The sequence below is a fragment of the Lolium perenne genome, chromosome 4 (genome assembly GCF_019359855.2).
Source record: "Lolium perenne isolate Kyuss_39 chromosome 4, Kyuss_2.0, whole genome shotgun sequence".
NCBI lineage: Eukaryota > Viridiplantae > Streptophyta > Magnoliopsida > Poales > Poaceae > Lolium > Lolium perenne.
In genome coordinates this window covers 115,349,999-115,369,596 of record NC_067247.2, presented here as the reverse complement: position 1 = coordinate 115,369,596, position 19,598 = coordinate 115,349,999, and the positions used below count along the sequence as shown (strand labels likewise).

General features: G+C 50.8%; 2 protein-coding genes across 3 annotated transcripts; one reads left to right on the top strand and one right to left on the bottom strand.

Moving 5' to 3' along the window:
- Nucleotides 1-608: 608 nt before the first annotated feature.
- LOC127293690 (putative cyclic nucleotide-gated ion channel 9) lies at nt 609-3,482 on the top strand. 2 transcript variants are annotated; one of them, XM_051323329.2, is made up of 5 exons: nt 609-733; nt 816-1,665; nt 1,756-2,063; nt 2,155-2,266; nt 2,355-3,482. In XM_051323329.2, exons 1-5 carry the CDS (start codon nt 672-674, stop codon nt 3,243-3,245), a joined length of 2,223 nt encoding a protein of 740 aa, XP_051179289.1. In that variant the 5' UTR covers nt 609-671; the 3' UTR covers nt 3,246-3,482. The 2 variants fall into 2 exon arrangements, with proteins under 2 accessions (XP_051179289.1, XP_051179290.1); XM_051323330.2 differs by having other exon boundaries at nt 649-733; nt 811-1,665.
- A 5,933-nt stretch (nt 3,483-9,415) lies between these two features.
- LOC127293689 (uncharacterized) lies at nt 9,416-11,072 on the bottom strand. The gene is made up of 6 exons (XM_051323328.2): nt 10,952-11,072; nt 10,653-10,857; nt 10,349-10,561; nt 10,093-10,269; nt 9,646-10,008; nt 9,416-9,559 (listed from the first exon to the last, which is right to left on the bottom strand). The coding sequence occupies exons 1-6, from the start codon at nt 11,068-11,070 to the stop codon at nt 9,431-9,433; spliced, it is 1,206 nt and encodes a 401-aa protein (XP_051179288.2). The 5' UTR covers nt 11,071-11,072; the 3' UTR covers nt 9,416-9,430.
- Nucleotides 11,073-19,598: the final 8,526 nt, after the last annotated feature.

Sequence of the window (19,598 nt, the reverse complement as noted above, 5' to 3'; positions counted from 1 at the left end):
TCATCAAATCTCAATTGTAAATCATGTTGCACCTCACGACTAACCTGAATTACGATGCAAATCAAATGGCGAGAGATAACTGAGCACGAAGGTACGTAGATAAGAACTAGCAAATCCCAATAATTCTACTAGTACAGTCACTTGCAAATAACTAGACTTAACAGATAGGAACAATCCGCAGCTCCTAATCTGCTCGCAGTCGGAATTCCAAGCCTCAAGCTTACAAGCAGCGCGCGAAACTAGTCCACCGAGCAAAGCGGGCAGCCAAATTGGGGTTTCGCCGCGGACCTATCTACCTGCATCCTCAGCCGGCGATTCACTTTGCTATTTTTAGCCACATGGTGGTTGGTTGGGCCAAGTGCGAACGGGGAAATGCAGAGAGCGGTTTGGAGTGGGGAAGCGACGAACAAGGTTTCGTTTCTTTCCATACCGATCCACTGATTAGAGAGGCTTTCTGTTCGTACGAAAAATAATTTGGTTTCTTCCGTTGATTGCAGATAACAGTTCTCTGTTTTTAAGCATTTGGGCCTTTCAGCGGCAGATCGAGAGGAGGAATCGATCGATCGATAGAGAGTGAAGCGGCAGTGAAATAATCTGGAACCTTTGGTTCATGGCCACATTATTATTATGAATCGGATCGGCCACCTTCCGGGAGCAGCAGCTAGCATATCATGTTCGGCTGCGGCCGCTACAAGACCAAGTTCATCGACGGCAGCAAGAAGAAATTCGTAAGGTGCGCGCGTCATCGTCGGACCGGAGCGGATCGCCCGCATGGTGGATGGAAATTGAACGTTCTGTTTTGCCTCGTAGCTTAGGCTTGACGACGACGAGGACGCCGCGAGCAGCAGGATGTCGTACGAGGCGTCCACCGCCGGCATCGGCGGCGGGGAGCGGCGGCGCTCCGCCTTCCACATCGGGTACGGCGGCGTGGTTGGCGCTTCCCGGCGCCGGCTGGCGCAGCCGGAGGCCCTGGCGCGCGGCGTGATCACGACGGGGTCGGCGCAGCTCCGCACGCTGGGGCGGTCCATCCGCACGGGCGCGGCCATGGCGGCGGTGTTCCAGGAGGACCTGAAGACCACGTCCAAGAAGATCTTCGACCCGCAGGACCGGCTCCTGGTGCGTCTGAACCGGAGCTTCCTCATCTCGTGCATCCTGTCCATCGCCATCGACCCCATGTTCTTCTACGGGCCCGTGGTGACCCTGGATAACAACAAAAACAACATGTGCATCGGCATCGAGAGGAGCCTGGCCATCTCCACCGCCGTGCTCCGCACCGTGGTGGACCTCTTCTTCCTGGCGCGCATCGTGCTGCAGTTCCGCACCGCCTTCATCGCGCCCTCCTCCAGGGTGTTCGGCCGCGGCGAGCTGGTCATCGACACGGTGGAGATCGCCAAGCGCTACTTCCGCCGCTTCTTCGTCGCCGACGTGCTCTCCATCCTGCCGCTGCCGCAGGTGATCATCTGGAGGTTCCTCTTCAGCAACAGCAAGACCGCCGTGCTGGAGACCAAGGACAACCTGCTCTTCATCATCATCGCGCAGTACGTGCCGCGGCTGGTGCGGATATACCCGCTCTCCACGGAGCTCAAGCGCACCAGCGGCGTCTTCGCCGAGACGGCCCTCGCCGGCGCCGCCTACTACCTCCTCTGGTACATGCTCGCCAGCCATGTACGTCCCACCCTATATGTATCATCGGATCCATCATGACCCTGCATCCTCATCATCCGCTGATCGATCGAGCATTCTTGATTGTGTCAGATCGTGGGCGCGTTCTGGTACCTGCTGTCGATCGAGCGGGTAAGCGACTGCTGGAGGGCCAACTGCGACGAGTTCCCCGGATGTAACACCATCTACATGTACTGCGGCTCCACGGAGGAGAACAACGACGAGTTCAAGGAGTGGACCACCGTGATCAAGCAGGTCATCTACGAGAACTGCGAGCCCGACGGACAGAACCCCTTCGACTACGGCATCTACTCCTCCGCCGTCACCTCGGAGGTCATCAGGTCAAAAGACATGACCACCAAGCTGCTCTTCTGCCTATGGTTTGGCCTCGCAAACTTGAGGTATCCCCAAGTTCTAGGCGCAGCTACCATGATCGATTTGTGTTGCAATGGTAGAGTACTAACATTGGTGATCGATCGATCGATCGATCAGTACGCTCGGCCAGGGGCTCAAGACAACCATCTACACCGGGGAGTCGCTCTTCGCCATATCGCTCGCCACCTTCGGCCTCATCCTCATGGCCATGCTCATCGGAAACATTCAGGTAGCCCCAAGCCCCCACAAGATTGAACTAATTTACTGTCTGAAGTGTACTGACAAGTGACAACATGTGGGGGATTGCGCAAATGCAGACGTATCTCCAGTCCCTGACGGTGCGCCTGGAGGAGATGCGGGTGAAGCGGCGCGACTCGGAGCAGTGGATGCACCACCGCCTCCTGCCGCAGGAGCTGCGCGAGCGCGTCCGGCGCTACGACCAGTACAAGTGGGTGAACACGCGCGGCGTCGACGAGGAGGCGCTGGTCCAGAACCTGCCCAAGGACCTCCGCCGCGACATCAAGCGCCACCTCTGCCTGGGCCTGGTCCGCCGCGTCCCGCTCTTCGACAACATGGACGAGCGGCTGCTGGACGCCATCTGCGAGCGGCTCAAGCCGGCGCTCTACACGGAGCGCACCTACATCATCCGCGAGGGAGACCCCGTGGACCAGATGGTCTTCATCATCCGCGGCAGCCTCGAGAGCATCACCACCGACGGCGGCCGCAGCGGCTTCTTCAACCGCAGCATGCTCCAGGAGAGCGACTTCTGCGGCGAGGAGCTGCTCACCTGGGCGCTCGACCCCAAGTCCGGGGTCAGCCTGCCCTCCTCCACGCGCACCGTCATGGCGCTCTCCGAGGTCGAGGCATTCGCGCTGCACGCCGAGGAGCTCAAGTTCGTGGCGGGGCAGTTCCGCCGCATGCACAGCAAGCAGGTGCAGCACACGTTCCGGTTCTACTCCCAGCAGTGGCGCACCTGGGCGGCCACCTACATCCAGGCGGCATGGCGGCGGCACCTCAAGCGGAAGGCCGCCGAGCTGCGGCGGAAGGAGGAGGAAGAGGAGGGCCGATCGTCCAGCTTCAAGACCACCATACTGGTGTCCCGCTTCGCCGCCAAGATGCACAGGCAACGCTCCAAGCGGGATGAGGAGGTCATGATCCATGTCCCCGTGCCTAAGCCCCGTGAGCCTGACTTCGGCATTGATGACTGAATATATCACACGGCCTTCGGCTCCAATTAGTACAGTACTTCCTAACATAGCTTAGCCTTCATCATCTGTACCGAGTCAATGATTTGACGTTGGATCGGGTGGTGTGTCAATATGATCTAGACAAACTTTAGTTATATTCCCTCCCTCTGTGGAAATATAAGACGTTGTGACACACTGTTTTACTACACTTAATTGTCTTACAATTTAGCACAGAGGGAGTATATGTCTGCTATTTCATACCGGATTGCTATGTCGTCTAAGTCGATTGCGAATCCCTAAACTCTCGATCACCCAAAAAAGATCTTCCAAGAAAAAACCATAGCATCTCTTTTAATTGACGATGTAACTTTGATTATGAATGAATAAAGAGGAATTATGTGTTAAGAAAAACTAAAATTGCATCATTTACAAAAGTTGCACGTGGTAATAAGGACTCACTTTCGCAAAAAAAAAAGGACTCACAAACAGGCTATGGACGCAAGGAGTGATACAAAGTCCACCTCATACCCGCAAAAGTTTCCCCATCCATGATACTCAACTCCACGTGCAAGCTTGTTAGATTAATGATGATATAAAATAAAATGATACAATTATATTTTTGTAGATTATGCTTTAGAGACTACCGTTTTTACACTAAATAGAGCATCATCATAGTTCGTAAAAATGACACCATACAAGTTATTGTACAAACCTTAATAGTCCTTTATTAAATTTTGGTATGCGTAGCGTAAGTAAATAAGTTTACAACCAAAATAGGATGAATGTCTTTATTGGTTATCTCAGAGAATAAATTGGAATTTTTTCTCACTGTGAAGTCAAAGACAAAAGTGTTTGTCGATGTTTTTTTGCTTATTTCCAAGAAATTATTTCCCGCAAAAATATCTTCGTGGTTCGGCACGTAATTTAAGCGGACAATATAAAATTGAAAAAGATAGGCTCTTAAATATTGTTGAGATCCTTGGTTGCAAAACGGAAACAATCCCGTTAGATGCTCAAGAGAGACATACCATGCGTAAGGCAAATGCTGATTTAGCTAAGCTACGTCGTGAAGAGGAGTCTAAGTGGGACGAGCGTGCAAAAGTCGTCGAAAGAGAATTTTCCAATTAGAACAAGAGGAAGGAACAATTTTGGGTCAGAAAAATTTCAAACATTATATCTCTGAGTAATACAAAAATCTTTTTGGACCGCCACCACCTAGTTCTTGTATTATGGTCGAATCGATGAATCATGATATAAAGAAAATTTCTGCTGAGGAAAATGCGATTTTGATTTGTGATTTTACTGCGGAAGAGGTTAAGAAGGCCATAATGCAAATGGAAAAGAATAGGGCGTCGGGATCGGATGGGTTCCCGGCTGAATTTTATCAAAAGTTTTGGGATATCTTGAAATCCGACTTGATAGCGATGTTCGAATGTTTTCAGAGAGGAGAGTTACCTCTTTTTCATTTGAACTTTGGAACGATCATCCTTCTCCCCAAAAAAGAAAATGCCATCCAAATACGACAATATCGTCCTATTTGCTTGTTAAATGTAAGCTTCAAAGTTTTCACCAAGGTAGGGACTAATCGTATTTCAGATATTGCTGAAAGTGTGGTCCAGCCGACCCAAACTGCTTTCATGCCTAGTAGACACATTCTCGAGGGTGTTGTTATCCTTCCCGAAACCATACACGAACTTCATAGGAAGAAATCAGATGGTGTTTTGTTTAAGATAGATTTTGAAAAGGCATATGACAAGGTAAATTGGGGCTTTTTTGCAACAAGCGTTGCGTACGAAAGGTTTTGATCCTAACTGGTGTTCATGGATTTAGAATTATATTGAGAAATGTAGTGTGGGAATTAGAGTAAAAAATGACATAGGTCGTTATTTTCAAACAAAAAAGGTCTTAGACAGGGCGATCATCTGTCTCCCATTCTATTTAATATTGTTGCGGATATGTTGGCTATTCTGATCGCTAGGGCCGAGAATCTGGAGGAGCAAGTCATCGGGAAGGGAACTGATCCGATCCACGCCATCGCCGTCCGCTAAAGAACGACGACGGGCTCCGTGCGGCGGTGGCGGGATGAGTCGACGGCCGGACCGTAACTCCATCAGTGAACTGGCACAGAAGGCAGCCAAGGGCGAATCGAGTAACCGAGTAGTAGAAAATGCTAGGATTCAGAGATGAAAGAATTTTTTCAGTGGGCAGTACATTCTAAGACACCCAGGATTCACAGTTGACCAGAATGGCGCAACTGAAGCCACGCTCCAATAGGTCACTTGCTTGCGTCATGAGTCCTAACTTTTGACTCTCAGCCTCTCAGGCCTAAGATAGTGCGAGGGAAAAAATAGGAAGCGCAACCTGGTCTTTACCTCTGATTCCCATTCCTCAACCCTCGCTCGTCTCCAATTATCTAGGAGGTTTTAGATTTGAGGGACTATGATTGTCAGCCAAACTAAAAGAAAATTAATTCCATTGGATCAATCGTTAATTCTATTTCGCGTCTTTAATCTATCCAAACGTATATCTAGCTAAGACAAACCACTGGCTGGCTGAATCCATGCGTGTCCATTAGCCGCCGGTACGATCGACCATGCAAGCAAGTTCAACACCTGAGAACCTACCGAGTCAACGAGTTACCTGGTGAAATTACCGACGGTGCTCGCCTCCGTCCGTCCCCAAGTGTCCCGACCTGACGACGCTACTCCTTGCTCGCTCCCCACGACACGCCTACTCCTGTGCCCAATTGAGTTACCAGCCTGATGCATAAACCAAGTGTTAGAGATACAATACTCTGGCGCATATGTATGCAATTAACACCGCGTTAGCACGACAAGATCACATCATACCTGGCTATCTCATCTCCAAGCAGGGTGTCATCTCCTCTCCTCTCCTCTCCTCGACGAGCAAGAGTCAAAGTCTAAGTCGGTCGCACGCGCTAGCCGCACGCGGTCGCTTCACCCCTAGTGGTACTTATAGACAGGCGGGAGGAGGACAAGCTGTGGGTTGAATTTCTGCTCGAAATTTTAGGCTCTGTCAGCGCCATTTCCCTTACCTCCCTCCCGCTAATTTAGTTTCCATCCATATCCCTTGATTACATTACAGGTGAAGCCCAACAAACGGCTGAGATGCGTGGTGCCTCGGATCGGTGACTTGAAGGGTGCCGTTCTCCTTCCTTGATTAATTAACGGTGATTTCTTTCCCTAATAACTCAACATCCCTTTCTACTGTTCCATCCGGTGAAAGAATTCTTTTTGCCTAATAACTGCTCCAGGAGTCAACATCCCTCCCCGTTTTAATGTCGTGGATGGATTCGACCAATGATTCAATGCTCTTTGGCCTTAATTTGTGGCTATGTATACGGGCACATATGCATCAGGGCTCAGCTGTGTGTCCAGGCTGAGAAATGCATGCATGCCACCTACTCGTCCCTTTTGCTATTTTAGTTTCCATCCATAACTAATCTGTTCTCTAATAACTGCTCCAGGAATCAACGGAACCCAACATGGCCGGTGGATGGATTCCGCGAATGATTTTATTAGAAACAGTTAGGTTACATCTAAGCCGGTGGATGGATTCCCGAATGATTCGACGAGCAAGAGTTAAAATCTAACTCGGTTCTACGCGCTAGCTGGACGCGATAGCTCCACCCGTATTAGTACTTAGACAGCTGGAAGGACAAGCTGTGGGTTGAATTTCTGCTCGAAATTTTTAGGCTCTGTCGGCGCATTTTCCCTACCTCCGTCCCGCTAATTTAGTTTCCATCCATAGCCCTTGATTACATTACAGGTGAAGCACAATGTGACGGTTACGATGGGTCACTACGGGAAAAATAGGCGTTGCCGTGCATCCTTTCTTTGCCGTGTGTTCCCGCACGGCAAAGACGCACAGATAAAAACGCACGGCAAAGATCTTGGCCACGGGAAAGATAGACACGAGCGCACGGCAAAGATACGATTCACGGCAATGACGGAAGAGGCCGCACGGCAAAGAAATGTACACGGCAAAGGCCCAACACACCGCACGGCAAAGATTCGGTGCACGGTAAAGGCGTTAGGCATTGCCGTGTAACGTTGGCGCACGGCAAAGCAGCCTTTGCCTAGTGTAAGCGCACGGCAAAGATGTAAAAACTGGATTTCTTCTCATCTCAAAAGATGTGGCATGGTATAGTTATCAACAAACAAACACTTAGCCCAGTGGCAAGGTCGCATGCTTTCCCTACTATGCGTCCTAGGTTCGATTCCCGGATCGACCAACCAATTTGGGCCTTTTTTTAGATAAAACATGTTTGGCACACGGCAAAGAAGCGACCTTTGCCGTGCGGCATCGCACGGCAAAGCCTTTGCCGTTCAACGTTGGCGAGTCACACGGCAAAGAAGCCTTTGCCGTCGATGGCATTGCCGTGCGATCTTTGCCGTGTGTTCCCGCACGGCAAAGCCTTTGCCGTGCATATAGTGCCCTTTGCCGTGCAAATAGTTGCACGGCAAAGACATATTTTCCCGTAGTGGGTGGTGCCTCGGATCGGCGACGTGAAGGGTGATGTTCTCCTTCCTTGATCAATTAACGATGATTTCTTTCCTCTAATAACTCAACATCCCTTTCTGTGTTAGCCCAAAAAACATGTATGCATGCACCACCTACTCTTCCATCCCGTGAAAGAATTCCTTCCCAATAACTGCTCCAGGAATCAGCATCCCTCCTTGTTTTAGTGTCGTGAATGGATTCGGCCAATGATTTAATGCTATCCGTTCTTAATTTTAAGCTGTGTATACGGGCACGGATGCACGTCCTAGCCAAGAAATGCATGCATGCACCTCACTACAGGAACGGGGTGCTACGCCGACGGCCGGCTGCCCTCGGCGTAGCCATGCCTGGCCCTCGGCGTAGGCTACGCCGACGGCAGCCCTCGGCGTACCTCGTCGGCGTCCAGGTCCCTCGGCACACGGCACCGTGCCGTCGGCGTAGCCCTTGCCGTCGGCGTACGCCGCCTATGCCGACGGTGTGCGTTCACCCTCGGCGTCCCAGCCCTCGGCGTCTCGTGGCACGGCGCCGTCGCCGTTAACGGTCGCCACCATACGCCGACGGCCAAGCCCTCGGCATAGGGCAGGCTGGGCGTCAAAGCGTGAGCGACGTGGCGCGTCGTGGAGCTGCCATCTGCGCGTCTACGCCGACGGCTAAGCCCTCGGCATCTGCATGGGGCATGCAGGCTGGGCGTCTACGCGTGCGCGACGTGGCCCGTCGTGGCGCTGCCAGCTGGGCGGCTACGTGGCGCGACCAGGTGAGGTGGCCTATGCCGACGGCAATGCCCTCGGCATAGGGTCGACCATATGGTCATGGCATGGCCCTATGCCGACGGCATTGCCCTCGGCATATGCCCTACCATTTTTTTTTTCTATTTAAATTGGGTTCCAATTCATCTAAATTCAGTTCAGCAGGTCCAATACATCCAAATACATCCAAATTCATCCAAATTCACCATAATTCACATAAATAGCATGAAATCCACATAGTAGCATCCAAATTCATCCAAAATCACCATAATTCACATAAATAGCATGAAATCCACATAGTAGCATACATGGTGCATGTAATAGCATACAAGAGGAGAGTGCCATGTCATCCAATACATAGTACTAGGTAGCACATGATGGCAAGCAAGAAGCCCGGTGCCGACTAGCGGAGGAAGGACCCGGGCGGGGTGTGTCCGCCCACATCGTTGGCGAAACGAGCAGCCCGGGGTTGCGCTCCGGTAGAAGCTGCAGAAGAACCACCTGGAGAAGGACCGGTGCTACGCCCAGGAGAAGTCGACGGAGAGGCACCGGGAGTAGTCCCAGGAGTAGTCGACGGAGAGGCACCAGCAGAACGCCCAGGAGACCGACCACCTTCATGAACCGGTGTGACCTCGCGCCCACCCGGCGATGCCTGGTTCCCGGACCATCCCGTTCCCTACGTGTTCCCTACATGTTAGCAACTTGCGAGGCAAAGGAAAGTGGTAACTACCGGTTTGGCAAAGAACTTACCTCCGGTGTGGCTCCGTAGTAAGTCGCAGCGAAAGCTGCCTTCGATGGCATGATAGGCATGTCCCCCGCCACGGTAACTCGAGCCGGTGGCGGTGTACCAGTAGACATAGAGATCATCATTTCCTGCAAGATAGGTTACAAGTTAGGCCTTTTGCAGAAATAAAGCATCAAACTGAGACTTGTCATCTACTTGCGAGAAGAAAGATTCAGACTTACTCCTATGTACGCCATGTAGGCCGTATTCTGCCTATTCCACTGCGCAGCGGCCTGCTGATACGCTTCATTGCAGGCTTCGAAGGCCGCCTCGAAGTCAGGCTACAATTTCAGAAACAATGAATCTCGTAAACACTTAGCCATGTAGGAAGGAAAACCGGAAAGAGGATGAAAATGAGGAAACTTACATCGTAGGCGGGTGGACGAGCAGGCCGTGGACGAGGCTGGGGGCTGTCGGCGGTGAGGGTATGCTTGAGGCGCGTGTAGCTCGTGGAGTGGGTAGGCTTGACCGCCTTATTCATCCAAGGGAAACGGCCATGCGGACGCCCGTGCCCCGACAGGACCAACGACTCCTCGTCGACCGGAATGCTCAAGGGGTCATCCACCTCGGGGTGACGAGACTTGACCATGTCGCAGTAGTCCTCCTTGGCGGCCTTGGCATTGCCGTAGTACTGTGGCTGAGGCAATGCGGGATTGGGCTTCTGCTTCGTCCGCATCATGTCATATATCTGGGCATCATGAAGCACCACCCCAGGTGGTGCCTCGGCCACCTGCATCGCGAAAAGAAAAGTTAAGCGTACCACAAATGAGACATGGCGGGAAATGAATGAAGGTCGTTCCATGTATATACATACCTTTTTCCCCTTGAAGCGGGTGTAGTCGCGGTTTCCCGCGCAGTGTGTGCCACCGGTGCCTCGGTTCTCCATGTTACGCCTCGACACGGCTGCAAACTCCTCGTCCTGCCTGAGCCACCTCGCCCTAATCAGCTCCTCCCATGCCTCCCTATGCTGCTCGGCCCACTCCGGACAAACCTGAAAACGCAATAGTCAGCTCAAGATAATCCAATGAAAACTTAGCAGCAATGTAGAATCTCATTGACATTTTACTCACCGACATGTACTCCTCAATGGTCATTGCCCATTCCTCCGTAGGCTCGTTACCAACAAAGTACTCCTTCTTGACCCTCTTACCCTTGTTAGCCCAGAAGGCACTAGCGCTGGTGAACTTTTGGTTGTACCACTGCTGCGGTGTCAACCTCTCGCAAGCGCCACGCAAAGTGAGACGCGCCTGCGTGTCATGCTCCGGGTCCACACGATAGAAGCACTTCAATCATGCATAAATGAGTTGTGAAAGTCATGAGTTAGCACATTAGGGTCATTAACTATGAACGGTGCTCGAGAAATATATGCCTTACCCAGAACTTGGTGGTCACAGCCTCAGCAGCTGTCGCGAAGCCTACGGCAGGGGCATCCTCATAGTCCGCCCAAGTAGTGGCTAGCTTCGTCGCGCCACCGGGGACCGTGCTAAGGGGAGTGTATCTGCCGGGCCAGAACTTCTTAATCAGAGCCCCAAGCAAGCTGTTAGGCATGCGGGGGGGCTTGGCATCCCATGTCCAGTTGCTGCAAATAAATCACACATTAGTACACATGCCAAATTGTTTATTATGCCCAAGATGAAAATACATGTTCGAAATTTCTGAAGTAGTACACTTACTCATCGCTCGAAGGAATGATAAGGGCCTTGTCATCATGGGTCTTCGGCTCCTTCCTCGCATCGGGGACTCTAGCTTCTCCACGAAGCTTCAAGGGCTTCGGCGCACCCCCATCCTCCATCACCTCCATCTCAGCCCTAGAGTCCGACTCGTGTGTAGACTCTGTCTCCATCTCCACCTCCCCACTAGACGGACCCTCTAGGAACAACTCAGGAGCCACGTCGCCAGAAGCGGAGGGTGGCTCGTCAAAGTCCATGTGTACCCCGCCGCCACCTCGTCCTCCACCTCGTCCTCCTCGTCCTCCTCGTCCTCCACCTCGTCCTCCTCGTCCTCCTCGTCCTCGTCCTCCATCGGTACCATCGTCGTAACGCGGATTGCGCACCGGGGCTCGATCACTCCGTCTAGTGGGTGGTCTAGGAATATTCCTCTTCACCTGCGCGAGCGTCTTAAGCAAGCTCTCGGAGTCTGCCTTGCCGCTGCTCATATTGTTCAGTCACCTGCATTGAGAAGAATAAAACAGTTAAGCACAAAGACATATTATATGAAGATACTAAGAATAAAAGGCACAATGCAATTAAGAAGCATGTTGACAAATAAATACTAAGAATAAAAGACACAATGCAATTAAGAAGCATGTTGACAAATAAATACTAAGAATAAAAGACACAATGCAATTAAGAAGCATGTTGACAAATAAATACTAAGAATAAAAGACACAATGCAATTAAGAAGCATGTTGACAAATAAATACTAAGAATAAAAGACCCTCACCAGCCATCATCGCTCTCACGCTCACTCTCATACTCCGTCTCTTTCTCTTTCTCTTTCTCTGGATCACTATCACTATCACTATCTTGTGAGTACAAAGTTGAAGGGTCGACGGGTGGAGGCTCATCATAATTGTCATTCGCCTCAAGTAACTTCTCCAGCATAGATATGTCCTTTAGATCCACCACTGACTCACCACGAGTTTCTGCATCGTTCCCGAGGTCCTCTTGAACAAACGGTTCTAAAATATATTCCCCGAAGTCCTGTTCCTCTTGATAGAAAATCCCCTCGTATGTCACGGGGTCAATGTTGTTGTAATCATCATCAGAGGGAATCGGTAGGTTACCATGTGGCGATACCTGGAAGACGACTTCCCAATCCTTGAGTTCCGCTTTCTGGCATGGGTAGGGCAAATAATAAACTTGCTTGGCTTGGTGAGCCACAACAAAGACATCGGCTCCGCTATAGGTGGTTGAAGGCTTAACTTCAACTAACCCAATGGACTTATCACTTCTCTGTCCACCTATTGGGTCGAACCAATGACACTTGAACACGACGATATTGAGTTGCACGTTCGTACGATTGAATGTCAACTCGTATACACTTTGTAACCTTCCGTAGTAATCAAAGTTGTTGGCTCCTTTGGTGAAGACCCCAGTATTTATCGTTTTGGGATTCGCCCGGCCCTTCTGGTGCGTCTCTGTGTGGAAGCGAAACCCATTCACATCATACTTCTCATACTTGGTCACCTCACGGCTACAACCTTGGGAAACACATTTCAACTCATCTATCATATCAACGTTTCTCTCACGGCCCTACAAGAACATTTCAAATTTGTTGTGTGCATTAGTTACGTGTAATAAGAGGGACAAGTCACATGTTGCAATGTAAGAGGAAAGGTTAGAAATTACTTTTTCCATGAACCATGTCACAAAGTTTTTATTAATTCCGGGAGCACCCTCTTTCAGTAGAGTGTCCATCTCCGAGGGTTCGGGCAATTCATCATACGGCCACATTTCATCCGTGAATTTGCTGAAAGGAGTAAATAAGCATTAGACCGAGACGAGGTTACTAGCTGCAAAGTAATTTGTTCACCATTTTACCTTACGAATGGGATCACTTCCTCCATGTTCGTAAGCACATATAGCATTATACAATCCTTCTCTTCGTTATCCAATTTATATTTTGTTCCTTTACCAGCCTTGCCACCGGGGAATTGGAATAGTTTTAGCTTGGGGTCATTCTCGGGCACGTCGACATTGTAACGAGTGACCGGGTTATGCTGAGTGGGAACATCATCGGGATAGTACGTTGTCGCGGCATCTGCCATCTCCCGAAGGCATATTGCCTCAGCTATGCATGCTTCAATCTTTGCCTTGTTTCCAGTTATCTTTCGAATATACTTAAACTCTCTCTCAATACAGAACTGCCAACGAAACTGCACCGGACCACCCAAGAGTGCCTCGTTGGCGAGGTGCACAATGAGATGTGCCATCGGAGTAAAGAAGCCTGGCGGAAATATCATCTCCAAATTGCATAGCAACTCCGGCACTGTATGTTGTAGCTTTGCAATAACCTCGGGACATATCTGCTTAGCACATAGCGTGCGGAAGAAATGGCTCAACTGCGCAAGCACTGCTGAACTTTCTCGGGATATACCCTCGAAGCATCACCGGCATGAGCCGCTGAATCCATATATGATAGTCGTGACTCTTGAGCCCGGTGACTTTTCCCGTCGAAAGATTAACTCCCTTACTCATATTCGAGCAATAACCATCCGGGAACATCACGACGTATTTGAGCCACCTGAATGCCTCCTTCTTTTGGATGGAATCAAGGCAGAAGTTGGCATGCGGCTTGAACCAATTCTTTTGACGGCCAATAGGACGCTTCATGTGTAATTTTTCCCTATCACAGAGGATCTCAATATCGACTCTAGCCTTGACATTATCCTTTGACTTCCCGGGAATGTTCAGGCATGTGTGAAAGACGGACTCCGCGACATTCTTTACAGTGTGCATCACATCGATGTTATGGGGAAGTTCGAGGTGCTTGTAATACTCGAGCTTCGTTAAAGCCGCCTCGTGAGTCCAGTTGTGCGTTACACCATATCCCTCAAATTGATGGCCAGTTGGCGTCGCTGCCGGCACGAGAGCACGTAGCTCGGCTTCAACAAGTGTACCATCAAACTTCGGCACATCTTTTTTCATGCACAACTTTGCCCTTCTTGAAGTTCTTTTTGTCTTCTCTAAACGGATGCCTCCTTTTGAGGAACTGCCGATTCGTGTCAAACGCAACATACTTGCGACCCTTCCAGTAGCCAAAGGAACTCAAGCCGATGCCCGCACACCGGGCATGGCCACTTACCAGCTGTACACCATCCACATGTTAGGGCGTGCCGGGCATGTCATGCATGGTATACCGCAACCAAACTCTCATGCGTAAGTTTGTCTTCGATGCTCGGTCGTACGTCAATGTCCCGTGGTGCCAAGAGTGGTTCAAATCTTCCACAATCGGCTGCATGTAGACACTCAAATTCTTCCCCGGGTAATGAGGGCCTGGAATGATCAGCGAAAGAAACATGGTCTTCCTCGTCATTAGGACTCCGGGAGGGAGATTGAGCGGAATAACAAACACGGGCCAGCAACTGTAATTGGCAGTCGACATACCATATGGATTGAAACCATCATGCTATCGCAATTCTGACATTCCGAGCCTCGGCTGCCTTAAGCGGGTGTTTTGTATCGAAGTTCTTCCATGCCGTACCATCGGATGGATGTCCCATCTTCAACTTCTTGTTTTCGTCCACGAATCTCTTCCCATACTTGTGCCACGTCATCTGTTTGGCTGTCTCCTCGTGCATGTAAAGCCGCTGGATTCTTTTTATGAATGGGAGATATCGAAGAATCGACTTTGCGGTGCTTGACTGCCTCACCTGACCATCCTTTCCCGTTACCTCTTCATACCTAGACTGCTTACAGATGGGACAGTACTTGTCCTCCGCATACTGTCTCCAAAATAGAACGCAGCCTTTGGGACAACAGTCTATCCTTTGATAATCCATGTTGAGGTCCTTCATCATTCTCCTCGTCGCGTGCAGGCTTTGAGGCAGACAATGATCTTTGGGCAACATGTTACCAGTTGTTTTCAGACTTGCTTCAAAGCCCTCACGGGTGGTGTTGTACCGGGTCTTGTCGGCTAGACATTGGGAGATGGCATCGAGCTGAGAAATCGCGGCGCCCTCGTACAGAGGCCTCTTAGCCGCGGCAATCATATCATAGAAGGCCTTCGCGGTTGGCTCTGGTTCCTCCGGTTCTGGCGGCGCCTCCGGTTCTGGCGGCGCCTCCGGTTCTGGAGGTGGCGAATCCGGGACATCGGCATGGACGAGATCATCTAGAAAGTCTCTAATTCCATCGTACTCATTGCCATTGAGCCGCTGCCGCATCACCTCACCTCTGTCACGTTCGCGCTCATCAAAGTCGATTTCCGCGACGTACCCATGCATATACCCATATTGCAGAAGGTGTCTATACATTTCATCCTTCCCACGACGTTGACGCTTCACGCAGCGAACACAAGGGCAAAGTGCCCGAACCAGCCCCTTTGTACCACGCGCTAACTCATTCACTAGAAAATGGGTCTTCCTTGTCCACTCATCTGTTTTCTCAGTCGCACTAACACGCTCATTGTACATCCATCCATTATCAGCCATCCTCTGCTTTATTGGGAGCCAAACCACAGACATAGCATTTATATCAAATAGGAAATTAAATGCATCATATTTTTATTTATTTTACCGGGCGAAACGCATGCATCAACCTACATCTCTACTAGGTGGGCTCCTAGCAGCCGCCGGATCCGTAGTTGGCTACGTTCTCCATGCTCTACCCGGTCCAAGTCAGAATTTCGGCAGCACCTCCCGCTGCTCTCCCGATACACGTCTCGGCAAAAGCCGAGAGGATGTGCATCCGGAGAACAACGGGGAGGCGCCGCCGAAATCCTGACTCGGACCGGAGTAGAACATGGAAAACGTGACAACTACGCATCCGCCGACTGTCCCGTAAATGCCGCAAGCGTTACGGTTCAAAATATGCGGACCACTAATGCATATTTATCCGCGTAACGCTCGCGGACGGGAAGTGACACCTAGGTTACGCAACTGGACTTGGAAAATTAATCTAGTGACATAAGAAAATGCGGAGAAGGGGAGGCGATGTTTTAGCTCACCCTCGGCGACCGGAGAGAATCACGGACACGGCGGTCACGACGGAGCGGTCACGACGGAGCGGTCACGAGGTCGGCGGTCACGACGGCACCTATTTCCATTCATTAAAAAACAAATTATTTCACATATCACATTTCCTATATTTCACATTTTCTATTTCACATTTTCACATTTTCTATTTTCACCTTTCACAAACATTTCACATATTTCCTATATTTCACATTTTCTATTTTCACCTTTCACCTATTTCCATTTCCTATTTGTATTTCTATTTCACATTTTCTATTTCACATTTTCACATTTTCACATTTTCCATTCTATTTGTATTTCTAAATAGCATACAATATTACAAATAAAAGTTAAAAAAATTTAAAAAAAATTTACCATGGGAGAGGCTGGGGGGGGCTGGGGGCGGCAGGGGGGGGGGGGAGGCCGGAGGCGGCGCGGCCGGCGGCGGGGAGGGGCAGCGAAGCGGCCGGCGGGCGGCCGGCGGCGGGCGGCCGGCGACGGGGAGGCGGGCGGGCGCAGCGGCGCAGAGGCGGCGGGCGGGGAGGTGGGGAGGAGGCCGGCCGGGAGGAGGGGCAGCGCGCGGCCGGCGGGCGGCGGCCGGCGGCACGGCCGGCGGCGGGAGGCGGGCGGCGCAGCGGCGCATCCGGTGGCGGCGGGCGCGCGGGGGGAGGGAGATGGGCTCGGGCGGGTGGAGGAGATGGGCGCGGGGGGAGGAGATGGGCGCGGGCGGGTCCGGCTCGACCAGGCGCCCTAAACGGGTCCGGCGCCCCCCCTATGCCGAGGGCCGGCTATACGCCGAGGGTGGCCCTCGGCATAGAATTTTTTTTTTTTTTTTTTTTTTTTTTTTTTTTTTTATAAACACAGTAAAAACGCAGACGCTCACATACACGCGCATACACTCACCCCTATGAACGCACACACGCACACCCTGCCCCTATGAGCACCTCCGGAAGACTGAGCCGACGGATTGGATCTTGAAATTGACGAAGTCACCACAGGCGCCGCTGTCGACGGGAACGTCGCCTCCCACTGAATGAATATTCCGCCTTTATGAGACACACAGATGTCAAACCTAGGGTTTGAACTCTGGTGGGATGGGGTACAATGCACATAAATATTTTTACCATATCTTAACTTAATATTCCCCCCGGTAGACGAAACCCTAATCCGGGAGCCCCGCAGATCTACCCCTTTGACCGGCCTCCGATAACAGTTGAACTATGGACTTTTCTCTTACTTTGTGTTGTGTTAGTTCATCGGAACATGTAGTACCAATAATTACCCTATCTTACATCACTATTCCCTCCGGTAGACAAAACCCTAATCCGGTAGCCCCGTAGATCTACCACTTTGACCGACCTCCGATGACAGCTGATCAATGGACTTTTCTCTTCCTTTGTGTTGTGTTAGGTCATAGGTACATGTGGAAACAAGTATCATCCCATATGATCTCAAGTTTCTCTCCGGTTCAACTCCGAGGTAGTTCCCCCCTATACATGCAGAATCTGCCTAAGTGTAGGAACCCCCTGTCCGAGAAGCCGGACACACACAGGGGTAGCCTTGGATATAGAACCATCTCAAATCACTTTTGTGCATTCCATGTGGACACACACAAGTTTTGGGGCCATTCCCTAGATCCGATGCTCGATTTCCGACGAAACCCTAGTTCTGTTGACCGCGCGGTCTACCCCTTTGACTGCATCCCATCGGGGGTCCCCCGGTGGGCATATGCCTCCATTTGAGCTTGGTTAGGTCATAGGTACATGAGGAAACAAAAATCATCCCATATGATATCAAGTTTCTCTCCGGTTCACGTACGAGGGAGTTCCCCCTATACATGCAGAATCTGCCCAAGTGTAGGAACCCCCTGTCCGAGAAGCCGGACACACCTGGGGGGTAGCCTTGGATATAAAACCATCTCAAATCAATTTTGTGCATTCCATGTGGACACACACAAGTTTTGGGGCCATTCCCTAGATCCGATGCTCGATTTCCGACGAAACCCTAGTTCTGTTGACCGCGCGGTCTACCCCTTTGACTGCATCCCATCGGGGGTCCCCCGGTGGGCATATGCCTCCATTTGAGCTTGGTTAGGTCATAGGTACATGAGGAAACAAAAATCATCCCATATGATATCAAGTTTCTCTCCGGTTCACGTACGAGGGAGTTCCCCCCTATACATGCAGAATCTGCCTAAGTGTAGGAACCCCCTGTCCGAGAAGCCGGACACACCTGGGGGGGTAGCCTTGGATATAGAACCATCTCAAATCACTTTTGTGCATTCCATGTGGACACACACAAGTTTTGGGGCCATTCCCTAGATCCGATGCTCGATTTCCGACGAAACCCTAGTTCTGTTGACCGCGCGGTCTACCCCTTTGACTGCATCCCATCGGGGGTCCCCCGGTGGGCATATGCCTCCATTTGAGCTTGGTTAGGTCATAGGTACATGAGGAAACAAAAATCATCCCATATGATATCAAGTTTCTCTCCGGTTCACGTACGAGGGAGTTCCCCCTATACATGCAGAATCTGCCCAAGTGTAGGAACCCCCTGTCCGAGAAGCCGGACACACCTGGGGGGTAGCCTTGGATATAAAACCATCTCAAATCAATTTTGTGCATGCCATGTGGAAACACACAAGTTTTGGGGCCATTCCCTAGATCTGACGCTCGATTTCTGACGAAACCCTAGTTCTGTTGACCGCGCGGTCTACCCCTTTGACTGCATCCCATCGGGGGTCCCCCGGTGGGCATATGCCTCCATTTGAGCTTGGTTAGGTCATAGGTACATGTGGAAACAAAAATCATCCCATATGATATCAAGTTTCTCTCCGGTTCACGTACGAGGGAGTTCCCCCCTATACATGCAGAATCTGCCCAAGTGTAGGAACCCCCTGTCCGAGAAGCCGGACACACCTGGGGGGTAGCCTTGGATATAAAACCATCTCAAATCAATTTTGTGCATGCCATGTGGACACACACAAGTTCTGGGGCCATTCCCTAGATCCGATGCTCGATTTCCGACGAAACCCTAGTTCTGTTGACCGCGCGGTCTACCCCTTTGACTGCATCCCAACCGGGTAACCCCGGAGGGCATATGCCTCCAATTGAGCTTGGTTAGGTCATAGGTACATGTGCAAACAAAAATCATCCCATATGATATCAAGTTTCTCTCCGGTTCACGTACGAGGGAGTTCCCCCTATACATGCGTAATCCGCCCAAGTGTAGGAACCCCCCGTCCGAGAAGCCGACACACCCGGGGGTAGCCTTGGATATAAAACCATCTCAAATCAATTTTGTGCATGCCATGTGGACACACACAAGTTTTGGGGCCATTCCCTAGATCCGACGCTCGATTTCTGACGAAACCCTAGTTACGTTGACCGCGCGGTCTACCCCTTTGATCGCATCCCATCGGGGTCCCCGGTGGGCATATGCCTCCATTTGAGCTTGGTTAGGTCATAGGTACATGTGGAAACAAAAATCATCCCATATGATATCAAGTTTCTCTCCGGTTCACGTACGAGGGAGTTCCCCCTATACATGCAGAATCTGCCCAAGTGTAGGAACCCCCTGTCCGAGAAGCCGGACACACCTGGGGGGGTAGCCTTGGATATAAAACCATCTCAAATCAATTTTGTGCA

Bases quoted from the DNA above. Each gene is read 5' to 3' on its own strand.
- LOC127293689 (XM_051323328.2), bottom strand. From the start codon at position 11,070: ATGGAGGATGGGGGTGCGCCGAAGCCCTTGAAGCTTCGTGGAGAAGCT. The intron at 10,858-10,951 runs GTAAGTGTACTA...ATTTATTTGCAG, and splicing joins ATCATTCCTTCGAGCGATGA to CAACTGGACATGGGATGCCA. The intron at 10,562-10,652 runs GTAAGGCATATA...GCATGATTGAAG, and splicing joins CTGTGACCACCAAGTTCTGG to TGCTTCTATCGTGTGGACCC.
- LOC127293690 (XM_051323329.2), top strand. From the start codon at position 672: ATGTTCGGCTGCGGCCGCTACAAGACCAAGTTCATCGACGGCAGCAAG. The intron at 2,064-2,154 runs GTATCCCCAAGT...TCGATCGATCAG, and splicing joins TTTGGCCTCGCAAACTTGAG to TACGCTCGGCCAGGGGCTCA. The intron at 2,267-2,354 runs GTAGCCCCAAGC...GCGCAAATGCAG, and splicing joins TGCTCATCGGAAACATTCAG to ACGTATCTCCAGTCCCTGAC.